A 21,772-nucleotide genomic window follows, 5' to 3' on the forward strand; every position below is an offset into this window, starting at 1 on the left:
TAGAGGAAGAGGCAGCTGGGATCATAATTCAAAATAATCCTGGAACTTGCATTATGGCCACAGGCTCCTGTATAAAAGATTTTGTGTTTTCAAAGTCCCAAGCACAGCTTTCCACTGTCTATACAGTGGTAAATGCAGATGGACAGCTAACAACAAGGTGTGTCCTCACAGGATACATCCAACTGCTTTGTGCATCCTGTTATTTCTGCCAAGATCAAAGTTTTACTTTTACATGAGTCACAGGTAGTGGCGCTGGCTGCAGTCTCTAATTGGTACTGTGATTTGCTGGCTCACAGCCTAGAGGATCTCCACGTAGGGACCTCAGGAAGTTGGCTGTTGGCGCAATTAATCACTATGGGCACACCTAGATTCTGGCTCACAGTAAGTAAATATCTTCCCCTAACCAGATTCACAATCCAGATAAAGAACTAAGGCCATAAAGCAGATCCCACAACTCAGACGGGGGTTCAAGAAAGTAGGACCCTATGCACTGCCAGGTCTGCAACTCAAAGCATCCTGCAGCTGAAGGACACTGTTGCTGCTGCTTAGTCTGTGCTTTCTCCTTCCACAGGTTGACCTAAAATTTAAAAACTTCATCAGCACAAGCAATAGGTGATTGTAGCTTTTTGTGCAGACAGCGCATGCAGCGTGGCAAGGCAGAGATATTCAGCTGCTCATAGCAGACCAAAGCACAACCATCTATTAGGGTGTACCTAGCAAAGATTCAGCATCTCAGTAGTCAATGGAGGATATTTGCTTGCCAGATCTTGGTGAGGCAGATAATTAAATGGAAATCCTACATTTAATCTGCTTCCGTTTGAGATAGGTGGGTTATTCGACCAGTACATCCAACAGCACAAGCATAGCTGGAGAGAAAGTGCCGCAGTGTAAACTGTGTGCTCAGTTCCTCCCAGAAGGAAAGGATTGCTCACAGCCCAAAGGCTGGGCTGGAGACACAGACGGGGGGCACACAGGAGCTTTGTTTCCTACAGATGTTACAAATATCTGAAATCAAATGAGATTTGATATAAAAATTCAATTTGATTCTAAATGAAATAAGGAAAGGTGTGCTGTGTTTAAGTCTCTACAGGAACTGTGTGTAATCATAGAATTGTAACCATAGAAGATGACTTTGATTGATAATGAGGGACTGGTAAAGGGAATAAGGGTATGTAAAGTCCTGAAAGTTGAGAACACTTGGAACTGATTGTTTGGGGCTAGTGAGCATAGATTAGTTATGGGTAGGCACTTTTTCCTTGTGCAGAGAAAACCAATAGAGAGCACAGGAACAGCAAGCTGGCTGTACCCAGACAGACTGGGCTGTGGATCATCTGAAGTCTGGTAAAGTATCTTGCCTCAGCGCTCTCAGGGAATAACACTGCTCCCGACGTAGGACTAAGAACTCCTGTCCCTTTCAAGGTTCACTCGTATTCAGCATCTTAAGCGGCCACAAGGGATTACAGGCAGTACCAGGTGCCAGTTTGTCTATAAAGGTCACACTATGCAAAAAAGACCTGGAAAGGGTGATCAGAGGGGCATGGCTTTCCCCTGGTGACATGCAAACCGGTGGTGCCTGGTCTCTAAAACTGCATTCTTTGGCACTCTAATCAAGTCTGCTTGGCATAAACCAGAGTGTGTGGGTTTCTGATTTCCTGGCACCAGAACAGCCAAATCAGAGGGAAGAACTGGAGGCAACAACACGCCAGTGAGTCACCCATCCATGGAAGGACACTAGTTCCCTTTCTGCTCTGTGGGCTGAGAAATGCAGAGAGAGACCTGCAACTCAGCCATACTTTCTGCTCTTTTGAACACTGACTTTGTGCTCAGATATCCTAAGGGCTGGAGAGAACATTTTTTACAGTCCGAAAGGTAAACAACCATGCTGCAAGGAACTTCAGGGCAAAAAAACGCGTCTTAAAAGTATTATTTTGCAAGGCCGCAGGAATCAGCAATTGCAATGTCCTGCCAGCACCATGTACTCTTCAGAGTGGTACAAAAAACCCATAAGGACAACGGTGATGCAGAAATCTACCGAAATAAGTTTCACATATACTTCCTTCTCCACCACAGGGCAGTTGAAACTGCTGAAACCTCCTCTCCTGTTCTTTCAGGCTTTGATTACGTGATCACTACTCCAGTATAAGTCATGACAACCATGCCCTTCCCAGCTGTTCATCCCTACTGTTTTCTTTGTGCCAACTCTACTGCTTACCTAGCATGCACTAAGCAGATCAGGGAATGGATGCAGCTGGAAGCCTCACAGGGGAAAAAAAAAAATGAAAGGAGGAAGGGAAAAAAAGGGAAGGAAAAAAAAAAATAGAACAGTAAAGGTGGATCTCAGCTGGCTCCAACTCCCAGACCAGCTCGAGGCACACAAACGTTAGCATGCATCCAGGGGAGGCAAAACAGAAATATTATTTTTGGCAGGAACCTACATTTATGTTGTACTTAAGTCACTGCATAACCATGGACTTGAAAAAAGGTGACGCTGAACAACGTAAGGTTATCTTCTTAGAAGGGCAGGTCCACAAGCTTTTAATGCAAAAAGAGTTGTGGGAAACTGTCTTAAGGAAGGCTTCAACTTCCACATACTGATATTAGATAAAACTTTAGATGTCCAGATTGGAAAAGTTATTTAGTTTGTGTTAGAAAATCCTGCACCTTTTTCCATTCAAGAATTCTCACTCTAAAAGTCCAAGTCACCAGGGAGTGGTTCTCACGTGACACCAACCATGAGGCTCTGGGCAACAGTTCGTTTTCAACTAGATAACATGCAGTCGAATGCAAAAGACCTACAGAATCCAGCATGGCAAGTATGCAGACCTCTAATAACCCGGTTCTGCACAAAGCTAAGCCTACCTGCTGCTCTAAGTGTGCTACTATTAGGGAAGGATATTAAAGATATATTGCAAACCTTAATCCAAGTCTCGGACTTACCAACACTGTCCACTCACAAGTGTGTGACACTGTACTAAGTGCCCTCTGTGCAGCTTTTAAGCCTGCATGCAAGTCTGGGCTATCATGAGACAAATGAGATTCAGTCTTCTAATCTCCTGGGGATGAGGCAGTCACTGGGGGAAAAGGAGACTAACAAAATTGTAACCCAAGTCTTATAGCTTAACTAAGAAAGGACTTACTCTACACTTGTAAAGCAATGTAGTGGGATAGCGCAGTTGGCTTTCAGATGTTCTTTACTTTTCACCCTATAAATACTGTTGTCTCATCCATGTTTCTAGCATACATTCTGAGGCAGATCAGCAGTTTGGAGAAAGATCTCTGTTGCATTCTATGATGAGACTGGTTAAAGCAGTTTTGCCCTCTAAAGGATGAAAATTCAATATAACAGTTGGGTTGGTGCAAAGTCTGGGCAGGCCAATTGAAAAGGACTTCAGTCCAAAACTTCAGTGAGTAGGAGTCACAGCTTAGCATCCTAGTATTTACTGTCTTATTTTACATTTATCACACTTTATGGCTGAAATATCATGCTTGAGCCTTGAACAAGCTGACTTGACAGATAATGAAGCAACTTCTAAACTCCTGATTTTTTAATGATATTACTGCATGGTACCACACAACCGTACTAGTAACCTCAGGAACAAAGGGTTAGTTCAAGACAGTCAGAGCTTCAACATAAAATACACTTTCTGTACAGCTCCACACACACCAAACAGGGTATTATTTCAAGCCGATGATCTTGGACCTTCCAAATCTAATAATGGTGCAATGAATAGTGACATATCACAAAAATCAAATAAGTTTTAGTAACCATTAGAAAACATATGGTACGCTATGTCAACACAGCACCTATAAATAGCTACAGGAATCACATTTAAGTGGGGATATTTTAGGTAAGTTTTTGAAGCCACAGAACAAAGTATCTGTCATCATTCCTAGTTAATACTGGCTCTCACAGAGGTGCCTGGACAAAGCTACTGCTTTATTGGTTTTAAACTCATCTAGAAAAAACACTGCCCTGGTGACAAACACCAACACTGCCCTTCACATATACATCTTAGACATGTAATATATGAAAATATTTTCATATTTTTAGGTATGGTACCTTTCTTCCAAAAGAAGACTTCACTGAAAATATTCCACTGAGATAAAACATTGCAGGCAATAATTCAAACAACAGTATTGTCAGGACAGAGTGAAGATGCTTTTTATAAAGGGGGAGCCTAGAAGGTCTAGTTTGAAAAAAACATGTGAATAAATACTTCTGAGCGAACTTACCAACTAGCTCCTGAGGATCTCTCTTCTCCACTTCTGAGAATTCCTGGGAGGAAGGGGGAAGAAACAGATTTTAGTCAAGGTATGCTTCCAACCTGAAAAGCTATACTGTCCATTTGTTTAGAAATTTACACATTATTTCTGACACAGAAGAATAAAAATTAAGAATGAAATGCAAGTTATTAGATAATAGGGCAATGTTTGTACCATGGAAAGTCAAAGCCTAACAGGATGCTCTGTTTCCTTTTAAAGCTAGAGTCTAAATTTAATGACAGAATTAAGGCTTTGTTTCAACAATTCCTGGACACTCAGTTCCTTTTGAATTCTGCAAAAACTGCTGTACTTGAAGCCCTTCCTCAAAAAAGACCAAACCAAAGATTCTTCATTTTTGGTGAGTGGCCCTTGGCACTAGCCAAGAGTCAATACTTTAGAGCATAACTAAATAAAAGCTGGATCCAGCCCAGAGAAAACTACTTAAGCCCTGGGAATGCCTACCACAGGCCTGGGCAACTTGCACTCCTCTGAGCAGGGCCAGCAGGATGCATTCCCCAGAGTAACATGAAAACAGCTGAAATGCTCCCAGCGGCAGAGCACGAGGGTTTCAGAGCAGCACCTGATCGGCCTCTCTGCAGACACCGAGGTCTCTGCTGCAGGGTCCTGGGCTGCAGAGGTTTGCCAGTTGTGCATGGTGCCAGAATTCACTTCTGTAATTGTGCCATTCAGGGCTTTGGCTGATAAACCCTCTACAAATCAAATTGCCAGGGAGCATGGTGGTGATGCAGATCCTGTATTCCCATTTTGGAAGAACACTCCCACTGTCAATTCTCTCTTGGCTGCTACTTTCCAGGAGTGATATAGCTGATCTGCTCTACCAGAAACTCAAGGGCAGTCTCCACTGGCTTGTAATGCTCTGTTTGGAGATCTTCTCAACACAGCTAATCCCTCCTTAGTTATATAAATTAAGGCTGCTTCAGTTGCGGGAGCACAGCAGATGTTTGCGCCAGCCTGCTGAGCAGGAGGTGTTATGTAGGATAAGACACTCTTAAATATGCTTTCACCGTATTGAGACCAATGTTCAAATACTTTGGTGCTTCTGAGAGACTCCAGGAGAGTCACAAGTGGTACCAAGTTCAGCACAAATACAGTTTCTGTATCCCAACATTGCCCTCTCCCCCCTGCCTCCCTCCCAAAGACCTTTTGTGACTCACTGGATTGTGCGTCCAAAATTCCTCAGTGCCTTCAAACACTGAAGCTATTCATTCAACCTGACACAGACATAATGCTGCCTCCTTGCTGCTTAGTAACCACTCTCTAAGCCCCCTTCCTTTACTCCATTTCCAATCAGGTGAGAGATGCCCGAGGTGAGGAGCAAGCAGCAAGGTCACCAAGCCAGATCTGGGAACAGGCTGTGCCAAATTCACTGCGAAAACCCTCCAATTTCCAGAGAAGCCAAAGCCCTCTGGAAGCAGAAAAACAAATTCTTTGTGTGGCACTAACTGCTACAGGGCACTTTTTATAGCCATTCAGGAAAAAAAAAAAAAAAGGCAGCACTATTTCTCCGTAAGTACACTTGGATCACAAAAATAAGAGGCTAAAGCTATTTTAGAAAAAAAAAAGTACATGAAGGAACATGTATCTTCTCAGCGGCCAGCTGGCGAGGCCCCAGGCCCCTCTGTGAGCTGGACTATAGTGTAACAGCTCCAACCCCTCTAAGCCAATGCACTTGGTGTAGTGCATTAACACCTCTTCTCCTGCGGTCTTCAGAAAGAACAGCAAAAGTAGAAAGAATTTAAAACAAGAAGCGTGACATTTCAAAGCAGAAAACTTATGCCAAGAGAAGGAGCTCTGTTTGGCAACAGCACTGGACAGGAATCCAGGGAATCTAGGCTGTGTTCTCCTCAAACCTCCGCAGACACAGTGTTAACGTGGTGAGCCTCAACCACATCGACATGGCATTAACGTGGTGAGCCTCAACCACACCGACATGGCATTAACGTGGTGAGGCTCAGTTTGCTGCCAGGGAAGTGGGGGCAATTCTGCGGTACCTAACAGGTTGTGGGGACAAATTCAGATCAGCGTGCAGGCTGGAGAAGTTCATAGAGCTACAGATACAAGGTAAGCATATGTCCAGGCAGCATACAATGACTCATCAGGCAGTAAACACATGCGGTCAGAAGGCTGCTTTACTCCCTTTAGGGGAAGAAATTGCTAGATATGTAATTAAAAGTATTTCTTGCCTTGGTTTGAGACAACAAGCAAATGTTTGTTGAGGTGAAAGGAGGGAACTGCTTTTGTTCCAACCTTGACTGAATTACATCCTGCACTCTTATCTTTTGAAAGTTAAGTGAACTGAGAGGGAAGAGAAAGAGATGGGCTACGTCCCTGAGCACCTCTTGATCCTTCCTCTTACCTGGTGCTGTATTTATTATTCCATTATCCCTCCCATCTTCTTCTGCCCACTTGTCCTCTCACCCTCCAAGAACACAAAGGCAAGAAAAAAAAAATCCCCTACATGACCAGTATTGCCAAGCAGGCACTTAAGAAACCCAGTGGCACAGTCAAATTCAGGTGCTTTAGACACGTGCTAAACGCCCTCAAGAAGGCTGCCCTCTTATTCGACCAGTTAACAGGGTTGCAAGGCTATTTGCCATGTTTCTGAAGTTTTCAGAATCCCATTTTCAAGTCTCCTGTAGCTGTTGGGATCCAGCACCAAGTGTAAGCACAGAATTCTCAGGAAACACAAACTAATATTCTGAGAGATAATTTGATGGCCAAACCCTCTCCTGTTACGTACCTTACATTAGACAAATATCTCTAAAACGTCAGATGCATTGAACAGCATGTTTTATGAACTTCCAGAATCATCAGTAAATTTGCTTTCAGCAGAAGTAAGTTTATTCTTTAATTTGCATCCTTTAATCCTAGAGCTACAGCACAAGTCTGCCCCATTTATAACAGGCTGAATAAAGCCAGTCCTATCAGGCCGCCACTGTGTACTTACCTGGCCTGATCGCCCACACCCGTTTCACCACAGCCGCTCTAGCAAGTCTAGTCTCCACATCCTCAGGCCATAGCCAAGACATCAGAAACCCCAGAGCTACACCAAGCAAAAGAAAACAAGTTCACTAACACATTACAGCCACACCTCACTGCCCAGAGGATATGAATTTTGCTTACTGATGAATTACTATGTACCTACACCCACCGCTCCATCATTAACAAGCTGAAGACATCAACACAGCTTTTCATTAAGTCGGACTACTTTCAAGCCTCTTAAATGCCTTCAGAAAACAAAGAGATGACCGACTCCTCCTACAGTGGTTGTTCATATTTGCTCACTTTACTGTCTAACACTATGGCAAGTATCAACAACTTGACCAAAGACCTACAGTTTGGCAGACATGAAATTTAAGAAGTCTTGTTCAAACTTCTGAGTATCTACTGAAGATCCAGAACTTAAGGACAGTCTAAAAACCTTCAGTGCAGTAATCGCCCAACAACTCCCTTAGACTAGTTTAAGTCTGGGACACATGTTGAATACAATGAACTGATGAGAAATGACAGCATTTAAAAAAAAATTCTGCAGATCTAATCTAATATCGTTGAATAAAATGAACCGATGAGAAATGACAGCATTTAAAAAAAATTCTGCAGATCTAATCTAATATAAAGTTGAACGAAATGGGAATCACTAAGTGGAGAAACAAGGCACAATAAATACTGCACAGTTGCTATCTTTTGGTTGTGAAAGGTAAGAAATATTTACACATGGATGAGAGATTTCTAAAGGAATTCCAAGGCATGTAAACAATGGAAATTTGGAAGGTAACTGATTTTTAAGTAGGGAAGTTACCTAAATCCATTCAGGGAAAGGTGATCTTTTTGTAGATTATCATCGATACCCACCATGCTATGTATCAGTATCTCGCATGAAGAGCACATAATCGAGCAGGTGAGTGGTTCCAAGCAGGGGGAATTTTATGTCAAATTTATCAGAGTAAATATATGAAAGCTATTAGAGTCTTCAGGTATCCCAGAGCTACAGGCATCATTTAATGGGTTCGTTTCCATTTGGATCCTGATCACTTTCAAAAAATAACAAGGTTAAGACTTCACTAGTGGCACCTTCCAATACTGCACAGTTTTCACAAGCCCGACCTCTGAAAGTCTGTACGGGAGCACCTCTGAATTTACTTTTGCAGTCAGTCTCTTGCTACTTGCACAAAGTCAGCCTGGACATATTAGTTATGCTGAAAATTCTCTCTACCATGATGGAAATACAAAACTTGGACAAAACACATGTCCTGTGGTCATTCTTCTCTAGTCATTTTATCCCATTTAGTACTACACGATGGCCTCTAAGAATGGCTAGACTGAGTTAAAAAACAGCAGTACTGCACTTTGTTCCTCTTACGCATCAGCAAGTTGGTTTTGTGGCTGCTATCTACTTTGCAGCCTCAATCTCACAAGATCAACTGTTTAAGAGCCTAAACCCAGACAGCCTTGCTCCAACAGACCCACTAAAAGGAGTCAAGGGATGCTGTGGTGGTTCAGAGCCAAGTTGGAAGAGCACAGCAAGACAAGGAGGAGACAAACTCCTTTCCCCTGATCTGGAGACCAACAAAGAACAGCCTCTGAAGAGCTAAAACTGCTACAGGCAAAGACCAAGTATTAGGGGGAAAAAAAAGGAAAGAAAAGAAAACAACAACAATAAAAACCTCTTTTTAACACCTAACTGGATCACTAACATAAGTCACAATTTCTGTGCTTCTAAGAGCAATTCTGCACATCAGCTCACTGATAGCAGAAAACAGTTACTCTATTACTGTTCCTGTGTGCGTTCAGGAAAAGGTTTGCTGTTTTTTCTGCTTCCCCAAGACAAATGCTTTCTTCAAGCTCTGGGCAAGACGATGCTGCCTGCAAGAGCCTGACTGATATGAACTCAGCTTGATGGTTCAGTTTTCACGTATCATCATGAGTTAAAGAAGAGGAGCAAGCTGAAGGTGCGTGTGTGCATACACACATAAGGAAAGCGCATTTTGGCTTAAAATTGCACCTTGCGGAGGTGAAATATAGACCATCTTTACGGATGTAGAGTATTTCCATTCAGTTACATAAAAAACAGTCTCTGTTCAGGTTCCATGGAAAATAAAAACAACCAAACACAATCCTTGCAGCGTGGAACGGAGATTAAAGGAAGGAAGCAAAAACAATATGAATCTGAGACTGATGAATTCAAGTTTGGAAAGGCTTGCCCAGAACAGCTTTATTTAACAGAAAGAATAGACTGACTTACAACAATACTCACTAAGTCCTTCCTGAAACAAGATCCAAAAATCCATTACAAAGCTCACATCAAACATAACTGTTGGCATTAACTGTCACCAAAAGGTACAAATTCAGCCATCAATTTCTTGTAGAAGCAGTTGCATATGTTAATGCAGGTGTACTTCAAACTGCAAGAAGAAATGGTTGAACACAGAGGCAGAAGAAATACAAAAATCAGAAACTGATTGCTTTAAATAAGGTGCAAATTGTAAGAAGTGGAGAAGTTTATGCCAGATTTGCCACCGCTCAATTGCATTCCCAGACTTGCAGCCAACTTAGCCCCACAGCTTCATTTTTCCACTGACTTCTAGTTAATATTAAAAAAAGTAGCTAGGAAGCTTCCACAGTACCCCTCAACAACATTTCTTTTTTTTCCAGAGAGAACGCTCTTGCATTGCAGAATTTCCTCTCTCCCCCAACCATTTCACTTGACTGCTTACATATAAAGAAATTTAACACCAATTTAAACTGACAGCCACAAAACGTATAGACCAGTCACATTGTTGTCATGCTAGTGGATTAGTTTGGAGATATTAAGGGCAGAGAATTCTTCAGTGCAGTCCTTCTTCTAGTAGCTACTGGAACTGCTGCTGCAATAGCTGTTACACTGGATTTCTCTCATCTGAGCAAGCGCCAGCAATAAGTTTTTGTAATTTTTCCTCCTCTCTACAATTCAGACTATCTCCTGTAGTCCTAATGTATCAACAGCCTCATTTGGCTAAGTATAATGAAAAGAAACTATAATGTCACATAAATTGTCAGAAGAGCTAAGCCGATTGTGAAGATGACCTTGCCAGAGCAAGCGGGTGAAATTTTCATGATGCAGGCAGCAAGAGAAAGACCTCTCCAAACCCTGGATCATGGGGGGGGGGGGGGGGGCCTTTTTTTTGGTGATGGGGGGGGGGGGGGGTGCCTTTTTTTTTCTTTCTTTTTTTAAAGGAACATGCTAACAATTATGTTCTTGCTTTTCTACAAATATCAGAAGTGCTTATGGGAAGAGAACACCAGAAACTTCTCATTTAATATTAAAAGCGCATGACAAGAACTATTTCATTTCTTCCTCACTAGATCTGCCTGATGTTGGTGTGCTACGAGGCTGAGTGCAGTGAACAGAGCGCATGTGAAGCGTATTCAGAGTCTGGGGAAGAGAAAGCAAGGGAACAGAAGTGCAGTGCTTTTATTCCTCCTCCCCTCCTTTTTTCTTGTATTGTGAGAGAGGAGAATCCCAAGGGAAAGCTTGAAACAAGCCCATTTCCTACAGCCATATCCTGTTTGCCAGCTCTGATACATAGCTCCAGGCAAAGTGCCCAGCATGGTATGAGAAATTTCACCAAGAAAAAACTGTAGGGACCATGATCTAGATACTAAGAAAGGCACAGCAGCTCAGAAATAAGCCACCTATAGGAAAAAAAATATAATATCCAACCTCCAGTGACACTTATGTACAGTCTGTAGAAACCTACCTATTTTGAGATACTATTGTCACAGACAAAAAGGGAAGGAAGAACAAGTCAGGAAAGAGTCAACTCCTGAGACATTCCTTAAGCATCTTATCAAAACAAAGAACGTGTGTAACTGACACTGCCTTTTACTTTTTAAGCTTAATTAAGTCTAAAAATGCACCTTCATTTCATTTCAATTTCATTGAAAAAACACTGAATAACCCCAACCAAGATCTCGCAAAACATTTCAGTGAGAAAATGCTTTAGAATGGAAGCATTCATAGCATAAAAGCCTTTAAATAGCTTCTTTGAAACTTGATTCCGTTCACCTGACATATGCTATCTCAATATTTGACAAAGATTATTTGTTAGAAGTAATTTCCAGTGACGGAACTGTGTGCCAGAACTCTCCCCTTCCAAGTGGAGGTATGGTTAATAACATCTGCCTTACGACGGCGTCCCGGTCCGAAAGCTACCTGCTTCTGTTGGTTGCCTCCTCTCTCTCCCTCTCTGTCTCTGATGCTAGGGGCCCTCCAAGTTGAACATTTGCAGGTCACCCTGTGCACATGCTTTACAAGACCATCTCCACAGCACAGACACCAACCAGGGCACAGTGGTGTAAGTGGGCAAAACAGCCTGCATGGAAGATTGCACGGCCCGTGGGAGCACACAGCAGTTAACAGGCACCACGCTCCGAGTGCGGCCAGTAGCACAGCTCCCAGTAGTCTCTACCTGAAGGCACCATGGTCCGCAGTGCCTTGCTCGGCCGAGCTCATAAATTCTGCTTTCAAGTCACTTTTGCTTCCTACAGTGAAACAAGAATTCATAGGTGAAATATCAGCACCATATGACAGGGCTTGAGGTGTCAAGCTACTGTGATGATTTTATTTTTTTACAGATTGTTGCAGTGCAGAATCAAGTAGAAGGTGAAGCTAGGCTGTGAGAAATCTTAAGCCTCACAGCAGCAAAGGAAAGGCTCAGGAAAGCTGACAAAATTAACTTCTGGCACAAGATTTCTTCCCTAGTACATAGTACTAAAAATTCTTCTTCGTGGTTTGGAGTAGAGGCAAGGTGTAAAAGCAAGTATCGTCACTGGGATATGTGCTCCTCCATGAATGGATCCCACAGAGTTTTTGCAGATTTTGGTCCTTCTGTACCCAGAACGGGGAAGCTGGAAGCAGCTCTTTGCAGATATTCGTTGGTATTTGAGGCAATCCTCCATCTGTGCTGACTGTTCAGACTCTCACTCTGACACGCACCGACATGCAAATTCAGAACAGCCTATCTCAGTACAGCAGACAGAAATAATTGCAACAACAGAACTGGACTTGAAGAACTTAGACCTTTATCAGGTGAAATATGCAAGGGGAAGCAGCTCCAGAAAGGACTTTTCTGCAAGTTTAAAGACAAACAGAAAAAGCCTGACTCTTCCTTTGGAGAAAGGCAAGCCACACCTGTGTCAATAATCTGTGGTATTTAGTACTGCAGGGAGTGAAGAGTCTGCCACAACATGTATGCCTGGCGGGGAGGAAGGAACAAGCATGTCCGTGGACATGTCTCATCTTCCAAACAGCTCAAGAGCTGGATTGAAGCCAGCAGCTCTAAAGTAGGTAAGCCAGCTTCAGAAACCAGCAATGCTGTGATCCATCTCCCTCTCAGGCAGGCAGAGCTGGAGACACAGAAGTACGTGGGGCAAGGGGCAAAACAATCAGAGGTGCTGAATGCTATTTTGTTTCCTGCATGCAAAACTGTTTAACCGCCACTGATATTCTCTTGCAATAACTAAGGTCAACCACCTAGTTAAAAAATGGGAACCAGTTATCAGCTGTTTCAATGCCTGTGCACTCACTGCAATAGTGTAGAGGGCAGCATTAGAAGCCGCGTTAACTCCACTCTCCCTAAAGGCTCTCTGCACATAATGCTGACTGCTAAACTGCTCAATTCTCTGGTTTCTCATCAGAGCAGTGGAAAACTGTGTGCGCCGAACCTAAAACGAGAGAAAAATACATAGAGCTGCAAGTGCAGACAGCATTTTACACGTTTATATTGAAAAGAAGCTAGAATACAGAAAAAGATGAATCCAAGACTGCAGTGCTTATCACTGGCACTTTCAGGCTGTGCTCACAAGCAAAGGAATGAGTGGGAAACAAACCGCTGGAGAGCTAACCTTAACCCTAGCCCTGGAAACCGCACAGTTCACACTCTGAAAGTGTTTACAAAGAGGTACACAGCACAGCCATGCATAACACAAGGCCATCTTTTAAATACAGCTGCTCTTTTGCCAGTTCTGCCCATCAGAGGCCAATACTAACCCAGACAGCACCAAAAGGCCAAAGGGAGGGGGGCAGGAAAAAAAAAAAAGAGCACAATGAATTTTTTTTTTTGTTTCTGATGAGACATCGGGAGTGCCTTTCTACAACACACTTACAAACCACTTACATCCTACCAGATCAAGCCACCACAAGATGACCAAGACACAGATAGCCACTTCAGCCATCACAGAGTGCACTGGTTTGGGGTGGAACAGCAGTTTTAATATGTGTTCTTCAGTTATATGACCTTTAACATATTCTAAGTAGAATTTTTAAGACTACCTCTCAACAACTGAAAGGTTCCTAAGCAACCTTCATAATTGGCCACTGCCAAAGTAAAAAATTCAAATTATTTTCTAAAGGTTACTAATGCCAGCTCCCTTTATACAGCTTGCCATGGAATACCTACATGGAACAGTAGTGCCTTAATGATACAACTTTTCCCAAAGATGCTTTTTCCCTTTCTTCAGAGCAAAGCAGTTATACTTGAGGTGAAAGTTATTGAGTAGGTTCAGGCACCTTTTGAGAAACTGGCTTGATGAATGTATCCTGAATTCAGAAAAATTAATATGCCTTATCAAAATAAGAGTTAATTACAGGGATTACATTACTGCACACACCCCAAAGCACTCACCACTTTTACTTCAATTCGAGATAATTTTGGTATTTAAACCAACAAGTTAATGGGCAGGCAACATTACACTCAAAAGCCTCTAAGTATTAGAACACACCTACGCATCATAACACAGTAAAATTACTTGACAGGTATGCTGGATAAATAAAAGCTAAACATAATAAAGAGTTGATCATTATCAAGAGGTGGTACTTAGACATGCTTAGAAACATAGCAGTTCTCTGAAAACTTCACACCCTTCTGCTAGATCGCAGTTTGGCTGCCTCTCCATACACTGCCTCAAAGATGCTGAGGGGACCCTTAAACAAAACCAGAAAAAGAAAACACCTGCTTTGAAAAACTGTTACCATGTGTCAGGTATTCACTTGCCAAGGGAGTGGCAATATTTATCAGCTTTCCTGCAGTGGCTAGTCCTGATACCACAATCAAGGCTCAAGAGTTAATGATTTCCCCCTGTGAAAACTCCAGTGAGCCAAGCTGCAGGGCTGGGCTCTGTCCTTGATCAACACTTGCAACCTGTTATTCATCCAGTCCCACAACATGAACAGAACCCCTCAGGTAAGACTTGGAGCACAAGGTCTGTATTTTGTTTAAGGTTCATTTTCCTTCTTCCTGCAGGGCTGGTCCATTTAGTGAGCTCTGAAGGCCTGTATCTTGTTACTGCATCAAGGCTGTAACCATAGCCAGCTGCTGGCAAGAGCCCAAGCAACTTGCACTCACTGCACAGCCCCTTAACCCTCCTCATTCCAAACCAACGCTGCCAGCAGAACATCAAATTTCAGACCCATTTCCACGATGCCCTTTGTTTTGTACCCACAGCTCCATCATCAGAGGAAAGGACACAAAGAACCCTTCCAGGCTGTGGGATTCTATATTTTCCAAACACCATACCTTTGCCAACAGCTTCTGTTGACCATTTCTTTCCCCTTCTAAGCAGAAGGCTTTGTTTCTGAAGTGCTTTTAAGACAGATGTTTGTTCACAATTGGTGACTGCTCACTTAAAAGCGGGGACCCCTAAAGCGATTTTGCTCACTAACAAACATGTCCTGCTATAGAGCCTGAGCACATCCATCCAGAGAGAAATTTGGAAGAGCAGTTAGTTTTACCTAGATTTAAATCTCCAGTTTTCCATGAGTCCCTGAAGCACTTCAAAATGCAGTAACAGGATGCGACATATCTGACTTCCCTACTTAAAGAGGATTCTGGTTTTTGCTGCAAGCACACAGTGTTTGGGACTGGTCTGCAGGTGCTCAGTAACAGTGAATCCTATGGCAGAAGTCTGCTCTGGAAGAATGCTTTCAGGTGACTGATGAAGCTTAAATATTCTTCTACTCCTGCCACAGTCTTTCCCCAAACAGGTGTATAGAGAAGTCTCCGCCTATCTTTGTTAGGGTAAATGGAAAACAGCAGTTTGACGTCACAGTGTCTGAACTTGAAAAGCTTATTGTGACTTGCTACTCAGCAGAAAAAAGACAGGAAAGCTGCAATCCCATCCAGCTGCTTATACTGACTTCACCTCTAGTGAGAAACAAGGGCTGTACAGACAGATGCACCTTCATCAAGATCAACAAAGGCATACTCCCTGGAATGAAGATAAAAACCTGAGATAAATATAAATACCATAGGTGGGGTAGAAAAATATCTCCCCAGTCGGGCTATTTGAGGCAGGCTAAAAATTCCACTCTCCCCATCATCACTTTACCAGTTTTTACATCATTCCCCCCTTTCAGTCTCCTCAGTCTATAACTTCAACTGACATCAGTGGAACCTTCTAGAGGTTTTGTGTCTGGTACTATCAAAGCGCAGAATGAGGCCAAATCACAGGACACACCAGCAACAAGGGAACTCCTTCTCCATACAGACTGGCTCAAGTGTCCTGGTCAATTATTCAAGATATAGTCTCAAAGTAGTTCATTCACCGTATATACAAAGAGGCAAAACACCAGAAAAAAGTGCTGCATGTATATTCAGGGCTAGAAATGACTATAATTAACTAATGAATTGCAATGGTTTTATCTCATTCATGCATTTTAAAGGGCTTACCTTCCACGTACAGTCAGATTCAGACCCTGGAAAAACCCTAGCCATATATAAAGGGCCTGTGATATCTATTTAAACATGTTTCCAGGTCTGTGATGTCTTACAGTGACACTGATAGAGCAAGAACTACGGTGCTCAGCCAGGACAAAACAAAATAAAATTATCCAAAAGTGTTAGCAAGTTATAATCAAGTGCCTCACTTTTTGCTGCTCTTTGGATTTACAGTAACTACAACTCTCACTCACCAGTTGTCACAGATATTGCAAGCTCAGAGCAACGAGGAAGAATGAGAACACTGCCACTTGGTGGAAAAGGGGGATAGGAAACATTTGCAACTGCTCCAAGTAAAACTACTTTTACAATGATGTTCCATCTTCCCCCATCTCAAGTGAATTTCTTAACAGCATGGCTAGTGCAACTCCATCAGTGCCCCACAGAACACCACAACTTGCCTTCTCTCTGACCAGCACAGCACTGGGCTGCCCTGCAGTACACTGCTTATCAAAGGTGCGCTTCTACCTCTCCCCCAAGTGCCAGCTGGCTATTTAGCTAGAATTCAAAACACCCAAAAGGCCAGAAGAGGCTATTCCCTTGTTCACTTATGTACGTAGACATCTATTAAGGATGACATGGAAGTTCTGAAACTGCTGAATTTCAGATTTGCCTCCCTGCTATTCTTCTCAAATCCTCACCTTTCACGTCATGCTAGGATGGCAGAAGTTACCTTTTTTGTTTTTTTAAAAGTTTAACTTTAATTTACATTTTGAGTTCTTGCAGAGTTCCTACTGCAGAGTTTACCCAAGATATCAAATGCTTTTAATACATTCAGTGTTTCTTTGCTTCCCCACTGAAGCTGAAACACTGCTCTGTGGCCATGGGTAGCTCTTCTTCAGAAGGGCAAGAAGCACCTAGACAGTAGCACACAGAACTCACTGAAATCAAGAGGCTTTTTAAACAAGCCAACGTGAAACATCAGCAACATATTAAAGCAGTGGCCACACAATTCAGTGGTAAGATTTCTGTAATGCATCATTACTCAGACAAGAGCTACTATAGTCCAATTTGGCTCTTTTTCTCTTTGCCAGATCTTTTCTCCACTGCCCTAAAGTCCTAGAGCCCTTTTTAGCAGAGACAGAAATGCACGCAATTGCAACTGTGCCCTACTACAGAGGTTGTGGTGATGTACACCATATTTCTTTAAGAAAAACCCATCTATTCTTCTTTCACAGTACACATTTGGATCCAGCAGTTTTTACAGAAACATCTTGCTAGCATGCTTACCAGCCACAATGGCAAAAATTTAGAAGAAAAACAATAAAAGTGAGAGATTACCTTTTCCCCTCTTCCAAAAAAAGGTAATTTATTTTTCTTGCAACAAGGAAAGGAGATGATACATTCCATTTCCAAGTGCCTTTGGCACACAGGTAAGAGGTATTAATAGTCTTTCACACACTGATGCAAGAGACTTTACCAGCTGCAGTAGAGCTGCCAAGATTTTCAACTTTGTATCACTATAAACCCATAAAAGTATTGTGGAAATTGGAAGAAGGTACTGCTATAAACCTAATTTAAGCAGAAGAGCTAAACACATTCATTTGCCTTCGTCTTGTCCTATCAAAGCCCTATGCTAATTCAAATGCTCTACAGAATTTCAGTTTGCAGCACAGTCCTCTGGTTTCCTTAGCAGAGCTTAGAGACTGTCTGCATCCTTGAGGAAGCTACTGGATAAAATAACGGCCCTTGCAATTGTCGTTCACTCGGTATCCCACAAGACTGCTTATATTGCACAGGGGATTGAACTAACGTAAAAATTTGAGCACAGGTCTCCATAAAGTTTCAAATGGATTTGGTCTTTTGTCTGTCTTCCAGCTTTTAGCCTGATGTATGATCCTATGTGCTGTTAAACATTTGTTGTTCAGCAGAAAGAAGATGTAATCCCAAGATAGACGACTTCAACTATTTACGACAGCTATCATCTGGGGATCTTATTTCACTTTTTAAATTTTAAATACAACCTTCAAAAAACTGCTTTATTCAGGATGAGAGAAAGAGAGCTTGAGACAAGTGAATTGATTTTGACTCATTTCATGACCTCTAGGAGCACAAGATCATTTATTCATTAAGCTGTTGTAAACGAAGAAAGTATTCCAACTAACACTGGTCATAAGAGAATTCTGTGCTAAAGACTACATCTCCCAGATCACTACAAAATAGGTGAGATGCTGTCAGGAAACCCACCTCACCTCTAATGCACAAGATGACTAAAGTCACGAATGAGATCTTGATCGTGAGTCAGTCTGTAGCCTAATTGGTTAACTAACTTTGGCAGAAGCCAGAACTAAAGTAAAAAAAACGTGTTACAGCTACAAAAAGGAAAGTACGAAACTATCTATGGAAGATCACAAACGAACACCAAGCCATGCTGTTAAGATTTATTCCTCTTGTACTGAACTTCCCCCCCCACCACCATACCACACTTTCAAATACCTTTAGGTCACCAGCCTCAGGTTTTTCAGTCTCTGAATCGTCATCTTCCTACAAGACAAGAATTTACAGGATTAAGCTTAAAGAGCAGGCTTGGCAAGTAACTGCACTTACAGCAAAGGGCTTGCCATTCCGCAGCCCAGCAGTAGTCCAAGACCCTTTCCACGGAACGTAGTTTTGTCCCACCCACTCATGACCAGAAAACAAGTCCTACAGTCAGGGAAAGAAGTGTTTGTTGGGTTTTTGAGGGTTATTTTAGGCAAAAGCATCACTCAGTAGCAGATGTCCCCCACAAAACTCATGCAGCTCCTAAATGCTCAGAACTAGACAATAAGAAGCAACAGAACTGGGAAAAAAGCATTTGTCATTTGATAATTCTGTCTCTTTCAGTTGGCAGGCAAGCTTTTTGGACTTGCCCATGTGTAGCAGTACTCACAGAAAAAGCATTTGCAAGACCTATTATACTCCCAAGCATACATCAGCAACAGACACAGGACACACAGCTGGCCTGCCATCCAACCAAACATGCAGGCTTGGCAAGGGTCTGGCCTAGCACCGACTTCCAAGGATCCAGTGAGGCCCACAGACACCGCATCTTTCTTATTTGTGTAGTGCTCTCGTAGCCTCATTTGCAGATGACATGAACTTGCAGAGAAGGGAACCACTGACAAAATTCAGTGTTTTGGGTGACAGACTCTATTCAGTTTTTATTTCTACCCAGAAATAAACCAAAGAACTGGGCAAATTTCTGCCCTGAGAGCGCTTAAAATACTGAACCCGGCCTCACGTAAAGTTCTACACCATGGAGAAGTAAGGTCTAGCTTTGGTCCCAACTGCTAGGTAAGCCTACTGTTCCACTGCCCTACGAGCTACTTCACTGGGATCCTAGAGTTACCTATGTTTCTAGACATAAATACATACTGTAGGTTCAAAATAAATCTGAGGAGCAGAAAATGTTTTTCATGCTCACACAACTCAGCAGAACGGTTTTTCCTCCAAACTTCACCACAAATTTCAACTTTGGCCCCCAAAAAAAACCTTGGTGTTTCAACTTCAAAAAGAAAAACCAAAAAAGAACTGAGATGATTACACGCAACTGAAAGAAAGACTTTACAGCAAAATGCCCATCTCAGAGTATTAGCACACGAGCAAATTCTGGCAAGGCAAGCTAGAGACTGACCACACAATAACGTCAGTAAGTTTTAATTGCCTGAATTAACACGCCTGTCCCACAGAAATGAGACATCAAACTCCTTTACTTCTGCTACTCTCCAGCTTACCTTTCCAAAAGATGCATATATGCCAATAATTCAGTCTTAACTGTCAAAGTTTAATAACAGTAAGTTTGTAACTAGAAAAGAACCATAGTGCCAAGTAACTTGGTGTTTATCACAAATGAGATTTCTCTCCACAGTCCCACAAAGGAACAATGGGTTGAATCATTCAAGTTACCGACAGGTAACTGAAACAGCTCCCAAAACCTTCTAACCTAGCAGGGGATATCACTGAAATGACATCAACAAAGAAGCATTACTGACAACTGCCTTTGAAAAGAAACGGAGACTTTTCAGTCACCATTAAGGTCAATAATATAGGCACAGAGTTGTTCAGATAAAAGCCCAGGACAATCTGAGTCCAAATTGCACTGCTTTCTAAAAACAACTCATAACCAACATAAGGTACAAGCACAGGCAATATCAAGCAAGCTCTCAATTCTAGTCAAAGAATACTTAATGCAAAAAACCAAGCACTGCTCTCCAGCCCAAAGACTGGAGAGAAGGCAGCCTGTGTAACCTGCGCTTATCTGTCCAGTAACCACAAACATATGCAAGATCTAATGGCTGACATCAGAGTGACTCAATCGATTGCCATTACTTGAACAGCAATTTGTACCTCCCCGATGATGGCCAGCTGTGGCCTGCACTGAAAATTGTGCATACCAGAAAGGCTACTCTATTTACATGCCCATTTGTTCATGCTAACTAAACACAGCTGATTTTGATAGGCATCTGGATCACACCTACTGCTTTTTTTAAACTAAAGAGATCTTATTGAAGGAGGGTCTAGAAGTTTTGGATATAAAAAGAAGAATCACTAAAGCAGCAAAGAAGCTTCATTAATTTGCTAAGCCAGATGCAGACCCTGAATGCTATTGCTTGCACCTTCTCCAGTTAGCAACAGAAGAAAACCAAAAGCAAGAACAAGAGACTGACAAATTTCTTGTCTGCTGCTTGGGAAAACAGATGGCAGAAACAGTGAGCGTCTCATAAGAGACTGATCTAGTGCACACAAAGTAGATTTCAGTGAGGAAAGGTTATAGTAGCATAGCCCTGTGTTTTTGGCTACACAGTACAGGAAAGAATAGGGACAAGATGTGGTGGTGGAAAGCAAAAGGCTGACGAGAAAGAAAGGAGACAAGAACCTCCTCCCTGCCCCCAACTTATAGCATTGCTCCTACAGACATACAACAGAACTATATATCCTTTTGTGCGTTATAGCTGCACTCACAGGTAGTGAGCTACATACATCAGTTATCTCAGTATTTAAGTGACGTTATACACATGCCATGCACCTATGACAAACAAAAGCCACTCACATCTAGACAGGACACTGTTACGTCAAGGTAACCTGATGCAGCGAGTGGGTTGAGTTATACAGAAAAGAATAATTTAAGACATCACTGAACTTTATTCTTTTTAATCCTCCAGCTGACCGCACAACAGTGTGTTCCTCTTACAAGGTTCTCATATATCAACTATACCTAAGGAATAATTTTCATTTGGCGTGACTGTTGATTTTTACCAGCCTTTTTCCCACAAAAGAGTCAAATAGCATTAACACAGTCAGCACCAAACACCACGAGCTGTGCCAAGCTGCTGATGAGTTTCAAGGCAAATGCTTCCTACTTGAAAACAAAGTGAATAGAAGCATTTGGAAAGCGCTGAAACCCACACCAGGAGTCAGATATTTTAGGTTCCATCAAGGATTGCCACTTGAGGGCTTTCTTTCAAGCAAGAAAAGCCTCTGCAACGCGTGAAAGAGACCAGGGCGAGCTCTGTGAGCACAGAGGTACTTACTGACTGTCTGCTGTTCTCATCGTCCTCTTCTTCATACCCGTCCTCGTCCCCATCCAGACGGGTGAAGTCGTCGTCTCCGTACCCAACTGAGACCAGGCCTCCTTTCTCTCCTAAGGAGGAAGAGAAAAGGAAAACCATGAGGAAAGGGGAGGTGGCAACTAGCGGGACCTTCCCCTCACAGAGGAGAAGGCGCCGGGCCGGGCCACGCGGGGGAACCCGCCCAGC

At 42.5% G+C, this 21,772-nt stretch overlaps 1 protein-coding gene across 1 annotated transcript in view; it reads right to left on the reverse strand.

Annotated features, from left to right (window-relative positions):
- The window catches only part of SAP30BP (SAP30 binding protein), a 31,190-nt gene that overhangs the window by 9,171 nt on the left and 247 nt on the right, over positions 1–21,772 (reverse strand). The window contains exons 2-4 of the mRNA XM_009698530.1: positions 21,548–21,657; positions 18,474–18,521; positions 4,234–4,276 (exon numbers count right to left, since the gene is read on the reverse strand). Coding sequence (XP_009696832.1) covers positions 4,234–4,276; positions 18,474–18,521; positions 21,548–21,657 — 201 coding nt within the window. The remainder of the gene's footprint in view (positions 1–4,233; positions 4,277–18,473; positions 18,522–21,547; positions 21,658–21,772) is intronic.

This window comes from Cariama cristata, unplaced genomic scaffold, assembly GCF_000690535.1.
Source record: "Cariama cristata isolate BGI_N322 unplaced genomic scaffold, ASM69053v1 scaffold5444, whole genome shotgun sequence".
Lineage (NCBI taxonomy): Eukaryota > Metazoa > Chordata > Aves > Cariamiformes > Cariamidae > Cariama > Cariama cristata.